The sequence below is a fragment of the Uloborus diversus genome, chromosome 3 (assembly GCF_026930045.1).
Source record: "Uloborus diversus isolate 005 chromosome 3, Udiv.v.3.1, whole genome shotgun sequence".
NCBI lineage: Eukaryota > Metazoa > Arthropoda > Arachnida > Araneae > Uloboridae > Uloborus > Uloborus diversus.
This window is the reverse complement of record NC_072733.1, coordinates 181,803,570-181,816,791: the sequence shown is the minus strand read 5'-3', so window position 1 is coordinate 181,816,791 and position 13,222 is coordinate 181,803,570. Positions and strand designations below refer to the sequence as shown.

The following is a 13,222-nucleotide window of genomic DNA, read 5'->3' as shown; positions in this document are numbered from 1 at the left end:
ATATATTTCTAACCTTTTTAGATACGAACCTTTTACTTTAAAAAAAAAACAGATGGCAGCACCAAGCAGAATAAGTACATGAATCGAGATTGAATAGGGGTTTAAATTTGAGTTTGTACTTTGAAATGTACCATACAAAAGCAAATTTTATTAAATAATGTTTATTATCAAAAAATTAAACCTATTTCCAGATATTAGTTTAAGATTTATGTAAGTTTTTAATTAAGTCTGGGTAAAGTTTTATGTTAAAAAATGTTTTCCTATGTAGAACTTTTCTCTTAATTTGAAACATGTTTTGGACAATTTCTTACTAAAAATTGATTTTTATTTCAATCAAATAGTTCCTTTATTATGAAAGAAAACATCTTGTAGTATGTAATACAATAAAAATTACTAATATATACATCTTCCAAGTATTTTTTTTAAATCATGCAAAGCACCAAAAAATCCCAATCTGGAGGGAGATATGCAGTTGAAATAGCTCAGACCTGAAAGTGTTAAGTATTAATTCCTTTTTTAATGCTATATAATCAAAAGAAAAATAACATACAAATGCATATTCTAAATTACACACACTTCAAAACATAAAACCAAGTAATAAAAGCTTAAATGAAAACATGTTAAAGTTTCTTTAGAAATTATCCACAAGACTCGAGAGTTGATGATGTTAATGATTAAAAAGAGAGAGAGAAACTACTATTACTGAGCATGAATACAGTCGAACTGTGTTAGCAACAAATCACTTAACCTGAAATATCGCTTCTTGTGAAATACTTCTTACTTCTCGTGAGTAAACAATCACCTAATAATATATTAACCCGTAACAGGGGAGGTGAAAAAGTAGGACGTAACAGGGGACATGAGGTCTCAGAGACCGCTCTATTTAAAAATTTCTTAAAAACCGTGTATATATGATACAGTCCTGTAATTTGCCTTAGATGTTCTTGGAACTTTTATTAGCACGGGAAAAAAATATTTTTGAATTTTGAATCGAAATACACCTTTTCCAAGGACATTTTGCTACAGTCTTACGTTTTTTCTAGAAAAATCACATGCTGAAGTAAAAAACATACTACTCGCAATAAAACTGAATCTGTTATTTATTAATGATTTCATTTTAGTTATTAAGTACATAACGAACACTTTAACACCGGAAAATTGATTATATCACCTTACTGAAAATTTTTGACATCACCTAAACTATTAGTATATCGCGTCATATTTCCAGAAATAATTAAGCTCTCATTGTCCCTTTAGCATTCATTGCGTACCTTTCAAGAACATTTTAATCAACTAGCAACCTTATTTCGAACAGTTTACATCTCTTCCGCATAACGCGGATCAAATAAATAAATCCATATTCGTGGTGCAAATGTTAAAAGCCGTGTCTACTACTGCAGAAAGTTATAACACTGAAGGGGAGGTGAGGGCTCACAGACCACTGCAATGAAATTTAAACCAGATGCATGTGCCAAAAGATACTGATAAGCAAGGGATTCAAGTTCAAGATCACAAAACAAAAAGCTACTGGAAAAACCATTCAATCGGACTGAAAATGAAGTAGGGGTGGTGGGATTAACTTTTGAGTGGTCTGTGAGACCTCACTTCCCCTGTTATGGGTTAAACAAGATGAATTCCAGACATCATGAAATAATTTTCATGGTCCGGTAAGTTTCATGTTAACAAGGTTTGACAGTATTAGACACTATTATAGCTCATTAAAATAATTTTGAAAATTTACTGATAAATAAAAAAAATCAAAACTTAAGAAAATAAATAAAGTTACTTATAACTTACTGTGTCACATGTAAGACACTGCACTGAGCTCAAAATTTTTCCATCAAATATATCAGATATAATGCTTCGATATTGGATAGGTTTCCGCTTTCGTGCAGCAAACATAGATGAAAACAGAGAATGAGTAGATACATGTTTATGCTGAATAACTTGTTGAACAGAACCTGTACCCTTAACCACAGATGACAGAGAACTTGGCAAATTAGTAGGATAAGCTGAATGTTTTTCATTCCAGGATAATGGAATTTCAGGTTTTATCTCAGAAGTGGAATCATTATCGTTGTGATGATGAATGGCTTCTGAATTATGAACAAAACAATCTCCAGCACCAATATTTTCATTGATTCTGGTAGTATTTGGTATAGACAGGTCTGGGTTGTAGTCTTTATTTTTGTCATCATTTGCAGCTAACACAGTTTCAACAAGTGAGGAGTCACCACTGCCTAAATCCAAATTTATAAGACTTTGAGAATCTGAAGCTTTTACCTTAGCAGGCTTGGTAGAAAGTTGTGTAGAACAAGATACCGAAAGGTCTGCCAATTCAATAATAGGCGGCTCTGAAGTTTTTTCTTGCGGATCTGTAATTTCATCAGCACAAGAGCTCATCTCACTGCTTAACCCAGAGTCACATGTCTCATAATCACCATCTGATTGACTAGAATCGTCTGAAATGGGAATGGCAGAATCCCCACGGGCACTATCTAATTCTTCCTGACTTTCAGGGGTAGATGACATTCCAATCATTTCAACTACAGGCTCTTTCAGTTCTTCATGAAGCTGATCCATGAAACACCTAAGAAATTCTTGAGCATCCTACAAGAATAAGAGAGGATAAATCTTAGGCTTAACTTTACCTATATATTTATATTAAAGCTTATAATATACAGCTCAATATACAATATTTCAGTTTTGAATATTAAATAATATTAAACACATCTTCATTTAAAATCTATTCACAATATTTCTCATTTTCACAAACTAATTCATCATGAACTTTTAAAGAGCTTCATGCAAAACAAAAAAGGAATAGCCTTTAATAATGAATAAATAAATATCCACAAGTACACATAAATTTTTCTTTAACAATAGCATGAAAATAGTAATAACTGTTAAAATTACAGTACTTTTTGTGTCGGGGGGGGGGGGGGGAGGGGGGAGGGGGTTAGGAAATGAAATTTTCATACGATATAACTTGAATGCTGGTATAAACACAGAAACTACACATTTTTTAAAATAAATTTTCCTAGACTCTTTCAGGCTTTTTGTGACTGTTTGAAATCTATTGCATTGCAATTTAGAAGATTTGTCAAGGTGATGCTAAACCCTAGAAAAGTGAAGAAAAATATTATTTTCTGAAAAGTCAACATTAGCAAAGCAGGGAGAAAGCATTGAACTATTTGATACAAAATCTAAATAAGCAGGTGGACCTTTATTCAATACTAGCGGCCCGCCCCGAACTTGTTTGGGTTAAAAGAAAACTATCTACCTTAAAAATATTATGGTGTGTGTTTTTAATTTACAGTTTAATAGTAAGCAACATTTTTTGTTTTATTTTTATGAGATCTGAAAATAATTAATTTCCCTTATTCTTCCCATATGCACTGTTTTACTATGCATTGTAAAATTGTGCGTTTGAACTTCAGATTTAAAGAGGGTGACGGCATAAGAACTTTTCATTCAAAATTGCAATCAATTAAATTGGAAAAGCAAGCAAGCAGGGACCATGGGGATGCAAGGAACATAAGCCAAATCATCTACTGCTGATGCTGTAAGAACAATACTCTAAATCATATTATTCCTCAGTGATTTTAATTGGGGTCCAATTGCATTGCATACATAGGGTTAAAGTTGCACAGTGAAATTATTAGGATATTGCCAATAGCCCTCTTGAACGTCCATGTGTTTTTTTTTTTTTTTTGACAAAGAGTCTAGGTTTTAGGATAAAAATTGAGGATCAAATCATTTATAGAGAATTTCCTAACTGATATATTTCGTTCTCCAGGTATTTTCTCGTTACTTTGTAATAAGAGACTCTAGTAATGGGAGACGACATTAACCAGGATTGAAGTATATCTGCACGCATTCCTCTAGGGCACCACAGGAAGAGTTTGACAAAAGTCATCATCAAATACGAGGGTGACACCTCTCATAATTTTGTCTAAATTTTTTTATCCTTTTATGGTTATATCTACGCCTACCTAGCCATCTTGAAGAAGTTTTCCCAGTGGCGAGTTTTTTTTCTCGCGTAACGTAAGGAGACTTTTTGCAGGAGATATTCAAAGTAGTTTAAATGAAGAAAAGTCAGTTTTTAACCACATAGTGAAGTCCCAGCAGTTCCGTAAAAAACATCGTAAAAGCCAGGCTACCTGTTGGTCTATTTTTGGCCACTGCTGATTTTATTAAGTTTTCCAGTTCCACCAGGTATGCCAAAAAACTTTAACTTGCGTTCCTGTTTTTCATGGACTAATCCTATTTTTATCGGTGTTTTTTCATGGATTCTCTGCAGTGGTGGCAAACTAAAGCCCAATACTGAATTTACGGCTCATAGACAAATTTTGCCTTTTTTTAAAAAATTAGATTTTGGTTTATATTGTTTGACATTGAACGACAATATCAGTATTTCTGCTTACGCTCTCCTTGCAATATGTAGTCACAGAGTTTTTTTTTAAATGATTTTCATTAAACAGTAGGATCTAAAATTTTTCATAAAAGTTTAAATAGTTATAAGAAAAAAATGAGTTTAAGAGTGGAGTCAGAAAGTTACACATATCAGATAAAGTTAGTTTCCAAGGTTTGTCTTTTTTTATAAGACCGAGTTCTATACGTGCTAATTGATAGGTTTGTAGGACCTTTAACTGTCAAAAGACTTTGGAAATATGTTAGACCACGAAAATGTTCAAAAATTCGTTAAATAAAAAATATCCCTAAAATTCTTAAGTAAAAAGATTTCGATTGGCTAGTAGGATGAATACTGTATATTCTACTAAGAGGTGGGTCTTTTTCAATCCCAGGATGAATTTCAACCTCTTTTAGTGTTCTCTTCGAAAAAATTGCTTTTCTCACATGCATTTAATGTTTTTTTCCCAGTAACTTCAAAAACTAATGTGCCCGAAGTGAATCTTAGTTATAATTCGTTTAAATAAATTTTGAAGCACAACATTTAGTGACTCTAAATTACTTGCTATGTCTAAAGTAAATAGAATGCTTAACACATTATCCTCTGAAGACTCCAAATGCATGTAATTGGTGTTTGTTTTATGCTGACATTGAGAAATTTTTTTCCCTGCTTCTATCCCTCAGCATTCAGCTGAAAGATAACCTTTAGTGAAACTGCTATTGCAGAAGCAGTACAATCGGTGTCTGTTTTTATGTTTATAAGAACAAAACGGTTCGAAACATAAACTGGTAGCGTATACAAACACTACCAGTTGTAACCACAAACACTACCAGTGTTTTAAAAAATTAGTACAAATATATATGCATATTTTATAGCCTATGTCACTCAGTAAGAATGCACCTTTCACATAGTGAAGGAATTTTTCAAATAGTCACAATGGTTCTGGATATTACCTTGAATATGTAAACAAAAAAAATCCGCTCTCTCTCTTTATAATATTAGTATAGATGGTTTGAATTCCCATCACTTACTACTTTCAATATGAATATATTTTTGAAGGTGACTTGGCAGTGATTTCGCTAAAATTCCAGGCCTTAACACAGCTGGAGCAATGATGTATTAACTTTTATCTCAATAATTATGCAGCCTCTATATGTTTAGTTATACACCAATGTAGAAGTAAAGAAATTTTCAAGAACCACCATACAGAAGCAAGAACTGGATGTCTGTACCAATGAATGCAATCTTTTGAACATAATGCCAAATAGAAAACAGATTAGAAAAAAAATCTAAAAATCATGTTTTCTATTGACAATTTTTATTTTCTACAATTAGTTTCTTGAATTAAAGGAAAGAGTTAAAATTTTTCAAAGCCAGTTTTTTAACTCCAAGTCAAAATCTATCCATTTGTTTATTGGTAACAATAGGATACACATCACATGACTCAGTTAAATGCAAAGATCTGGTTTAAATAATTAAATGAGTAGTATGGTGATCAGACTAAACTTAAATGCATAAAACCTCATTAGTACATTATACTTCCTTTAGGGTGTGTCAAAAGCTTTTAAAATATGATCTAGTCTGCAATTCAAAGAAAGAAGTAGGTAGAGGGTCCATTAAAACTGAAAAACATCGTAAGGTATCAGTTTTCATAAAATGTTTTGTGATTTGTTAGTTTATAACATAATATGGTTTGTGAAATATGCAAACCCAAATTTCTCCAAAGAAACCTCTGGCTACATTGCATATATATATATATATATATATATATATATATATATATATATATATATATATATATATATATATATATATAACATGAGTTAAGTGCTTAATTTAATGTATATTGTTGAAAATCAACATTAAAATGTTTAATCTTCAATTGATTATGATATAAACTGAAAAACTTTTAACTTCCTAAAATCAAAAAGAATAAAGCTGACAAAAAAAAAGGGTAAGCTTCAGCAGTATAAGTACAAAAGTGTGTGTATATATATATATATATATATATATATATATATATATATATATATATATATATATATTATAATATCTATTTAAAAAAAAAGAATATTATGAAAATCTTAAATAAAAGTCAACGTAAGTATTTGACTACTGATTTCAAGCTTTTTTTGAAGCAAAATAGTCTTGTCAATGCTGATGAAAAATATTGGTTTAGCTACTGTTCAGAGACATCAAAGGAGATCTTTCAGAAGAATAAATATCCTTCTAAAAATCCAGTGTAATAAAAATTCTAATAACAATTGAAGCATTGCTTTCTTTAAAGGCAATTTCTATTAATAAATAGATTGTTTAGTATCATGTCAGTGCTGGCTCCAGCAGTTCTGCCGCCCTAGGCAATACTGACAAGTGCCTCCCCCCCCCCCTACTGAACCAAAAATTAATAATAATAATATAAAATAATAATACACTAATAAAATAAAAATAATAGTAAGTTGCTCAAAATTAATGCGAGTTTCTAGTTAAATTCCAAACTGAGTTTTGCATATCCAAGCACTGATACACACTTTAAATTATCTTTTTTAACATTAAAGCAGTGAATCTTATGGCACTGAAATAGATTTAAATAGTTTCAAAAGACTTAAATCGCGCAATTTGCCACCTCTAAAATTAAATTGAATTTCTTGAAAAATTCTGAACTATGTTTTACATGTCCAAGCATTGTTACACACATTAAATTATAAAAAATATTATTTTGGCATTGAAGCAGTGAGTCTTAGGGCACTAAAACAGTGAATCTTCTGGTGCTGAAACAGATATTCAAAATTAAAAAAAAATATGTTTCAATTTCGAAATTTGCCGCCCTAGGTTTTCCCCTAAGTCGCCTACCCCTGGAGCCGGGCCTGACCATGCAGAATTAATAGGGTAAGGAGGAACATTAAAGTCTTGATAATTTGTTTATATTCATCTTTTTTTCTTAATTTAAAATATATATATATATATATATATATATATATATATATATATATATATATATATATATATATATATTATTCACTAAAATCAAGTATTCCAATATTTAATAAATGTAGAAACACATAAAACTATGTGTGCATTTTTTTTCTTAATTTAGTGGCATTAAAGGGTACACTAATATTTGCAACACTTTGGAAAAGAGCGAAATGAAAAAAAAAAAGATACATTAAAACATAAAATTTGGTATCTCTGGAGGCAATTACTAAACACTCCAATGAGAAAGTTCCAAATTTTATCAAGGGTTCAAAAAAACTTTTAGGCAATGTTTTCTTTTTTTTTTTTTTGTTAAATAGTGCTTTTTTACCAGAGAACAAAAACTATTTTGGCAAAAAAAAAAAAAAAAAAAAACCCTAAAGAATTTTTTTTTTAATATATAGGTTTTAATTTGTCTCAATCAAAGATAAATATAACATTTAAACTCATTTTGAAAAAAAGTTTTACTCTTCTAAAGAAGAGCTGGATTTTACGCAAGGAACATATTTTTTCCACAAAGAGAACTATTTGTAGCATTATAATGTATCAGCTGTTTTATCTCACTCACTAAAGTTCTCTTAACTTTCGATACAAATTTTTGTTTTTAGGATGACAAGCTTCTTTTTTTCTACTTTAAAACATCTCTCACCAATATGCAAATTACGCTACTTTTGCCCAACTTTTTGAGAAATGCGAAATTCCTTGACTTTTCATAAATTGGTAGGATTTTCTGGTCACTTTCTACTCTGAATGAATGATTCTACGCTATTTTTTACATTAAGTTGAGAATTTTGTTTTTTTAAGTACAGTCTAGTCTCCATATAATGAAGTCTCAAGGGACCTTTGAAAAGGTTCATTATATAAAAACTTTGCAAAGCAGAAAAAAGTAAATTTCTACTTAAGTTTAATTTTCAACCAAGGTAAGTTCTGATCATGCACGGAATGAATCTATTTTAAAACGGCTTAATCGACATCGTCATACATGCACAATCCTACTTGTTTTGCATTGGAATTGCACATTTTATCAGCTTTACTTAAAACAGAATTCTTATTTTTTAGTATAGTGGATACACTATTTGCAAGAATTCTTTATTTTACATCTTTCTTCTTAATGCTGTTTTCAACATCATTGGCAAGTGAAATTTCTTCCTTTATAGTCAACACTTTCTCTTCAACATTTTCAGAACAATGTACCACGTTGCAGAACAAGGCAAAATGAGCAAAACGTGCACATGGTCACTTCAAGAGATTCCAGCCCAGCATCAAAACATTTCTAGGAGACCTCACCCCCTCTAGGAACTTTACCCTCCTCCTTTGAAACCCCTCTCCCCATCACCACATGTGACAAAGAGAAAGGAATGTTTAAAGACAAAATAAGGAAGTTATAGAATGAGTAAGCCTCGACAAAAGCACCAGAAGAAAGACTTCTCTTTTCTGAAACATTGACTTTCTTCCCCATAACAAGTTAGCAATAGAGAAATTCGGCCGTTTGATACTCACTTAAAGATTGACAGATTTGCATGCTTTTTTTTTTTTTTAACTTTCTGTGTCACTGAACATTAGGGTGGGCCGAAATAAGCCGAAAAAATTTTTTTTTCGAAATCAATTTTTGGATAGCGCCCAAAAGTTGCGTAGTGAGCTAGTTAGCACTCACAAAAAATTTCTTGGATATTAAAAAATATCTAGCCGGCGCTATTTGACATTGAAAAACCGTAAAAAATGAGAAAAATGAATTTTTGTCGAAATTTTTTTTAAAAAACTAAATTCCAAATATTTTGCTGGAATGCACCGAAAATGTTATATAATGAGCCAGTTCGAGCCCATAAAATGTTTCATTGATTTTAATGAGCATTTAACTGCTCCTTTCCGACATCAAAAAATTGAGGAAAATAAAAAAAATATTGAATTTCTTTAAAAACCAATGTGAAAATTATTTTTCAAAATTAAATCATAGACTAATTAATTGAATAGCACTATTAATCATAGTAATTATTATCACGCAATAGTATCATACATTTTCTAGAATTACATGTATAGATAACAAAATTTTAAAAAAGAAATCTTCAAATTTGATTTATAATACCTCATGCATAATGAATATTATTTTTAGGAATAATATTGTCCCTTGTTATCAAATGATGGAAGTTCTTTCCTAGCATGAAGTTTTGCACGAATGTATCCATCTCGTGCAGTTTCACCACGAACTTTTACTGCAACTTCGGTTATTAGTTTCACACAACGTTTCACAGCTTGCGTGTGACAGGGAAATTTCTCGAAAGTAAACTCTGTAGAATGTTCTTTGCACATTTCTTTCCATTGTTGGTCTTTTAGATGCATTGTAAGAGTTGGCTCTGTTACAACACAATTTGCCCAATCAACTAAATCAACATAATCAACGGCTTCAAAATTGAATTTGGGACGCTCAAAAAATCGTACAGCATCCGAGCTCTTCGTCTTCTTATTTCTAGAGTTCAGAATGCGCCTAACAGCTAATTCCCGAATGTATTTTCTTGAGTCAAACAACATTGTCAACAGTAGCTGTTCAGGATGAGCGAAATATGCATTACTTGAGAGAACTTTGAAAATTATCTCCTTAACGTTGTCTGGAAACTGCCTTCCAAGAGAAATCATTTCCCAAAAATGTTGGGCGCCATACTGGCAGTTCGGTTTTATTTTTATTTCAAACCACATTGGAGCATAAACTAACATTACATACTTTACAAGTATTGTAAGATTTTCTGATGGACTATATACAAGCGTAACAAATGGTTTGCAGTTGTCAGCCATCGCGCACGACTGACTGAGTTTGCCTGGGCTACTGTCAGCCACGCTTGAAGGACAACTGACCATCTTTTACGGCAAGACAGATTCTATACAAATATTGTTGTTCAATACTTAAATTTTTTATATCTTCCATGTCCAAAACCAGAAGATTGCAGTCAATTTTATCAAATTTGACCACCGGATTTTTTTACAATCTCTAAGAAGTTGTTCGATAGCTCCAGAATATGAATGTGGCCACTTTGTGCAACTGTCCAATTCCAGTATAAGATGCCTCAGTGGCAACTCATTGTGGACATTGGACGCAAGAGAGGACCCCTTTAATTGCTTAACTCCCAGCTGTGGAGGTGTAGAATTACAGCATTTCTTAAAGAATAATACTTGCGTTCAATTCATTAATCAGTTTAAAGGACTTCAGAGGATTCATATTTTTTTAATACTCAAGGGCTCTATTTGTCAAATATATATAAAATAGTTATAAAATAATCTTAGGAATAATAGAAGTAGTTGAGCGCCGTTTATTATCCCGAAGAAACTACTGGAACCAAAGATTAAAAAATTAGCATCTTATGTAACTTTTTATTTGAGTGTGTGCATTTTTTAAAATTGGCGTACAAATGTCGCATAAAATTGATTGAATTTTCACTGTTTTTTCTAGGTAACGTATTGCGTAACATTTCAGTACTTACTTATTTTGAAACTACTTTTAATTTTTTTTTTTCATTTTTCCAATGTTTCAGTCTTAAAGGAGCGTAGCTAAATATTCTACGAAATGTCTAAAAATCTTTGAGGATTTCAACTAATGCACTGACAGATACTTCTAATGTTTGTTGAAACTAGCTTCAAACTTTTATTTTTGCCCCCCCCCCCCCCCTTTTTTTTTTGAAAAAAGTGCATTTTTGTCCTTTTTTTCAGATTTTCAAGGTCAAATAGCGCCGGCTAAATATTAAACAAATTTAGCGAAATTTTTTATGGGTAATAACGGGTCCATATAGCAACTTTTCCGCACTATCCAAAAACAGATTTCCAAAAAAAGTTTTTTCGGCCCACCCTACTGAACATGCTTCGTTATAAAAAGAACTTTGCTAAATAGAGTGTTCGCTATACAGAGAGTTATAAGCACAATTACTATGATTTTCAAGAAAGTAATGAAACGGGCAAGTATATATGAGAAAACAATAAGCATCCTCAACTGCTTGAACAGATATATACAAATGAAAGTTAAAGTAGTATATATAAACTTACTTGTTGCGTATATCCTCTAAAAACAGGGAATACCATTTTTATTCCATATGCTATGCCAGATGGGACTACATAACTTGGCCTAAAAAATAAGTATTACTTAATATGCATTATTTATTACACACACACACAAAATAAAATTTAAATTCATTTAATTTTTTAGTTGAGAAAATGAAAAGGAATTTATTTAATAAAAACTGAATGAAACATTTTTTTTTCAAACCATTTACACCAAATCTATAACTATTGAATAAGAAAATTTGCTTTTTGTGTCATGTGTAAATATCATGAAGAATAGTATATTTACAGAGGACATTTTAGAAGCTGCAATTTGAATGCCTTTGCTTTTTAAGGCTGCTAAATAGTTGTTTCTGAAACTATATATTCCTTCTATTTTTTGGGAAAAGATTTTGGTAAAGTAGCTCAAGATGAAAATAGAATGGTTCAAAGACTAAATACTCTTGCCACTTTTCCTCTCCAAATTTCAATTAATACACTGGATCTGAGTTGCACTCAAACTTCCCAGTACATGAATATTTAATTTTGTATAAAATTGCAGTAGAACAGATTTAGGGGTCAGCACGTTTAGGCAAAATTTTTTTTGGTTGTATGTCTAAGTACCTCGCTACACAGAAGAATAATGTAGTATTGAAGAAAACTTTTCAACAGTTATATGATATTTGAAAAAAATTTTAGGAAAAAAAAGAATAAAAACATAAGAGTTGAGAACCGTGTAAATACCACCGTGAGTCACAAGAATGAAATCTCAGACATATAACTACTTTTTGATACATTTGTGGCTCAATTTAAGATAAAACAACGCAGTCCAACCAGAAGTAGAACTTTACAATTGCTTATTACATAGTGTTACTCATTAACTTCCTGGCTTACCAACATATAAGGAATATGATACATAGACCGCGCAATGAAACCTGCACTATAATATGAGTGTGCTTAATAAGAAAATGCAATGTTTCCATCTTAAAATATGCAAATTTTTTTGCAAACAGGAAACGAATAATGTGTCAAAATCAAAATAGTTTATTTCACTTATAATAACAAACACTGCCAATGTATGGCATAGTGCTTATTTTGTCAATGAAGAAAAATAATAGCTAACTTTGATAAAAATAAAGGGTACAGATGTTTTATTTATTCTTACAGTTATAGTAAACACATTTCATTGAAACTGCACTAAAATGAGTTTCTTTACTTGTTTGCTTTTATTAATGGAAGTTTTTTTCAATCAACGATACAGTGGCACCATTGAAGCAACATTGGGTTCATGTTTGAAAATGAAAAGGGAAAATTAATCAAGCAGTACTTGATTTTTATTTTTAAATTTACTGTTTTGCTTATATTTACTGGAACATTTAATTTTTGTGATTTGTCACACAGTCAAATCTCAAAAATCTGAGGTAATTGCAGCTATACTACTTTGGATTGCACGGAAAATTCTTCCAGATTTAATCTTTACTTTTTGGATTACATAAGAAGGAGCATCTTTTACTTATTTATACAAATAAAAAGAAGTATTGTCTTTCCAAAAAATTATCATTCAAAATTTAACATAAATTTTGATTTTAATTACCTTGAAACAAATGTTGACTTTTTTTCTGTCACGAGTATTTATGCATTAAATATATATATATATATATATATATATATATATATATATATATATATATATATATATACATACATACATACATGTGTGTGTGTAGCTTTTCATGCAAAAAGCTAAAATGGAAAGTGTAAAAAAAAGTTGGATTGCTGAAAAACTAAGTAACATGCAAAAATAATGACACTGCAGTT

General features: G+C 30.8%; 1 protein-coding gene across 1 annotated transcript in view; it reads right to left on the bottom strand.

The window, feature by feature from the left end:
* The window catches only part of LOC129219078 (ubiquitin carboxyl-terminal hydrolase 20-like), a 48,852-nt gene that overhangs the window by 17,166 nt on the left and 18,464 nt on the right, over window positions 1-13,222 (bottom strand). Inside the window, exons 6-7 of the mRNA XM_054853397.1 lie at window positions 11,411-11,489; window positions 1,798-2,610 (exon numbers count right to left, since the gene is read on the bottom strand). Coding sequence (XP_054709372.1) covers window positions 1,798-2,610; window positions 11,411-11,489 — 892 coding nt within the window. The remainder of the gene's footprint in view (window positions 1-1,797; window positions 2,611-11,410; window positions 11,490-13,222) is intronic.